Source organism: Alligator sinensis, unplaced genomic scaffold (assembly GCF_000455745.1).
Source record: "Alligator sinensis unplaced genomic scaffold, ASM45574v1 scaffold708_1, whole genome shotgun sequence".
Classification (NCBI taxonomy): Eukaryota; Metazoa; Chordata; order Crocodylia; family Alligatoridae; genus Alligator; species Alligator sinensis.
The window spans coordinates 1461885-1466112 of NW_005842183.1; the positions used below are offsets into that span (position 1 = coordinate 1461885).

At 47.5% G+C, this 4228-nt stretch overlaps 1 protein-coding gene across 12 annotated transcripts in view; it reads right to left on the bottom strand.

Annotated features, from left to right (window-relative positions):
• KIAA0586 (KIAA0586 ortholog) overlaps positions 1-4228 on the bottom strand; it is a 114499-nt gene extending 110271 nt beyond the window's left edge. For 5 of the 12 annotated variants that reach the window (XM_025207142.1, XM_025207147.1, XM_006026232.2 and 2 more), the window contains exon 1: positions 4155-4222. In XM_025207142.1, the coding sequence (XP_025062927.1) occupies positions 4155-4160 (6 nt within the window). In that variant the 5' untranslated portion in view covers positions 4161-4222. The other 7 variants (XM_025207145.1, XM_025207146.1, XM_025207143.1 and 4 more) reach the window with 3 other exon arrangements.

Sequence of the window (4228 nt, forward strand, 5' to 3'; positions counted from 1 at the left end):
CCTCTCAACCTTCTCTTGCGGAGGCTGAAAAGGTCCAGTTTCTCTAGTCTCTCCTCGTAGGGCTTGGTCTGCAGCCCCTTAACCATATGAGTGGCCCTTCTCTGGACCCTCTCCAGGTTATCCGCATCCCTCTTGAAGTGTGGTGCCCAAAACTGCATGCAGTATTCCAACTGCAGTCTAACCAGCGCCCGATAGAGAGGAAGTATCACCTCCTTGGATCTGTTCGTCATGCATCTGCTGATGCACAATAAAGTGCCATTAGCTTTTCTGATGGCTTCGTCACACTGCCGACTCATGTTCACCTTGGAGTCCACTAGGAATCTGAGATCCCTTTCCGCTTTCGTGCCACCCAGCAGGTCATTTCCTAGGCAGTAGGTATACTGGACATTTTTCCTCCCTAGGTGCAGCACTTTGCATTTCTCCTTGTTGAATTGCATTCTGTTGTTTTCCGCCCACATGTCCAACCTGTCCAGGTCTACTTGTAGTTGTTCCCTGCCCTCTGGCATGTCCACTTCTCCCCACAGTTTTGTGTCATCCGCAAACTTGGACAGAGTACACTTCACTCCCTCGTCCAAGTTGCTGATGAAGATATTGAAGAGTATCGGTCCAAGGACCGAGCCCTGCGGGACTCCACTGCCCACACCCTTCCAGGTCGATACCGACCCATCCACTATGACTCTCTTATTGTATAGCCTTATACATTTGTAACAGCTATAACCTGTCTGTTCTGCATCTTAATAATTTGTATGTCTGTTTCTTTGCCAACATCATCAGTTAAACACAGTGACTTTCACTGCATGACTGAGCTCAGAGTCAACCCGCAGCTGACATGTAAATAAACACTGCCCGAGGGCCAACAAACGTGTTTAACAATCCCAAAGAGACTTTGCTGAAGGTGCTAATCATAAAAAATGAGGGTTGGAAGGGACCTCAGAAGGTCACATCTAGTCCAACCCCTTGCTCCAAGCAGGACCACCCCAACTAGATCATCCCAGTCAAGGGTTTGTCTACCCATGTCTTAAAAACCTCCAAGGACGGAGATTCTACCACCTCTGTAGGTAACCTGTTCCAGAGCTTTACTACCTTCCTAATCTCACATTTATTAGGCAATGAAAGCCTCTACATCAAATTCAGGTATCAAATGAAAATAAACTAACAGTATAATTTAGCAAATTACTTGCTGGGAAAACATGTATACAAGAATTGTAAGTCAATATGCATCATATAACAGGAAGAAAAAATGATCTAATCATATATTCCAACAACTTCAAAAAGGCAATGGATTCTGATACCACTCCATGAAAATTACATTCTTTGAAGAAGCTGCCTGACACTTAATTTTCTTCATTTGTGAACCATAATCGGTTTATTTTCTAAAGAGGCAGAATTACATTCTAGCTCAGTATATCAATAGCAAGTGACTTTTTGTAGCTACATCTCTGTAATTTCCAGATTTTGGGGCAATATGCCTTCTAGTTGTGTGACAGGGGTGACTGCACAGCTTCAGGAATAGGTTAGGCAAGGACCTTAATAGAATGAGTTCAACAGGGATGAGCCTGCCTTGAGCAGGGTTTTGTTTCACTGACCACTGGAGGTCGCTTCTAGCCCAACTCTTCTGTGATTAGACTCATCTAGGATACACATATGAAACATTTAATATTTATGATCTTTTCATTTCTGTCTTCTCTATTATGGTCTTCCAGTAAATATTTCTTTCTAAGCTACATTTATTTTGAGTTTTTTATCTGGTCTATCTGCCAGCTCAGACTTTCAAGACAAATTAGTTTGGCATCCAAAAAGTGATTGAAAAAAGCTGGAAGGGCAAAAAAAGGCCTGAAAATTCTCCTTCTGTACAAAGTAGGGTTACCATATTTGCAGCTCCAAAAAAGACACCTGTCAGGGGGACACTTCACTCCCAACTCACAGCTTCCTGGCCCTGCCAGTGACCCTCGCTCCCAAACCCCCCGAGCCAAGCTATGCTGGGGCTACTCACTCCAAAGCCACAGCCCCATGCCACTCTCAGTACACCGCACTCCCGACTCACAGCTCCTGCCCCTCCTCCCCCAGCCCTGCCGGTGCCCCTCACTCCCAACCCACAGCCCCCTACTCCCCCCAGCCCTGTCAGTGCCCCTTACTCCAGACCTGCAGCTCCCTGCTCCCCCCAGTCCTGAAAGAGGGGGCACCCAGCTGCCCCTGTTCCGACTGGGCTGGAGTGCAACCGCCCCAATTTATGTGGGCAACATCAGAGCAAGTCTGGCCCTGGCGCAGGCCGCACCAGACAGCCTGGCCACATCCCTCCTCCCCCAGGCAGCATCTCCTGGGGCCACCCAGCCCCACAAGCAAAGGCAACAGCCCAGCCATAGAGTTCTCTGTTACCCTCAAAGGGCCTCCTGCTCCCTTCCCCCACTGGAGGGGCAGGCGCCTCCTCTGCCCTGCTGCAGCCCCAGGACCTGGACAGCTTCCCCCAGCACTGCCCTTGCCCCCAATCACCATCCCCCCATTCCCACCAGCGGAGCAGAGAAAAATCCTGGACATTGTTTCCTATTTCAAAAAACCACCTAGACAGATATTGGAGGACTCAAAAAAGAGGCCATGTCTAGGAAAACTCGGACATATGGTAACCCTAGTGCAAGGCCACAAAAAGATGTACAAGCTCCATGTAGGCACAAAGAGAATGGAAATGATGCAAAGGCACAAGGCACTAAGAGTAGCCTTCCTCTTAATTTACCACAACAAATAGCAATTGCCTACTTGTCCAGATCAGGCAGTTCTCGGACTTCCAACACAACTGGTTCCTGAAAACAGCATCTTAAGTTGAAATGTCACGAATCGGAACCGATTTTCCCATAGGAAACAATGTTATAAATGGGGGATTGGTTCCTGAATCAAGGCCAGATACCCTATTTTAATAAAAAATAACCCAGAATTTTGTACTCAATCAATTATAGATGAGTAATGTAGCTACACTATATTTCATTCCATCCAGGAAGAGCACACACCAACTGCTGAAACTTCCTTAGCCTGACGAAGGGTTTTTGAACCCGAAAGCTTGCTTAATAACTATTCTCCAACTATATGGGTTGGTCTAATAAAAGATATCAAATTCACCCAAGGAACCTTGTCTGCTCATAGCTGCACTAATGTATTTGTATTGTAAATAGCAATCCTATTGATTTGGAAGGACTTCTTTGAGGTGACTTTGCTGGATTTTTTGAAGGGCTCCTGGCCAGAGTCTTCTCAGGAGTCCTGGCTGCAGGTTTTCCTGGAGTCTCGTCTGCTTTCTTAAAGAAAGCGTCCAAGGAAGTTTGGACAGATGTTCTCCAGGGAGATGGGCGACGCAGCGAACTTGTTCGCTGGCATGGCATTGCATCAGATCAAGCATCGTAAGATCGAAACTGACGTCAGGCAGTTGAAACAGGGTGTCCATTTATAAACATCATAAGTACTGTTTGTTGCAACTCGAAACGTCTTAAGTCGAGGACTGCCTGTAATTAATACGCTACACAGAAGTCGGAAAAAAATTAAGGGTAAACACATTTGCACTGAAATGCTGCCAACTTCCTTGCTGTTCACCTAATTGCTGATAATTTTCTTCTCTCCCCATCTCTAGCGTAGGACTTCCGGTCGCAGTTATGCGACGCTACAATTACACTAAGGCACCGCAAAGGAGTTTGGGAGCAGGAGACTTCACTGACAGCCACTGAACGAGTGAGAACCGGGTCATCCACGCAGCACCGTTTCTTTATTTCGAGGCGAAAGCGCCGACAGCCAGCCCAGAAGCCGGGCAAGGCTCCCCGAGAGCGACTTGGGTTGAGCATGTGTGGCATCAAAAACTACCGCGCGCTGTAATTACGTGCAAGGGAACTTACAAAACACCTTTTGTAGACGAGCCTACGAACTTCACTTCGTCACCCTGCTGGATACGAACATAACCCACGGACTCAAGACAGACGCATGACAACCAGGTACCTGCCAGACGTGACCTCTCCTTCCCCCGCTTTTTTTTGCTCTCCGTCTTCCTAATTTCCAGCTATTTCGTTTTTTCCCAGAGGGCCTCTTTTCTATCTTGAATTACTACCACTGCAAAGTCTCCCCCTTCATTTCCCCGCTCCACCTCATTTGTGTTCCTCATTCCCACCTATTTACAGCCTCACCGACATCCAGCCGTGGTTGTAACTTGTTTGAGCCGCGGAGGAAGGGCCCGACCCCGGCCCTACCTCCCGCCGGA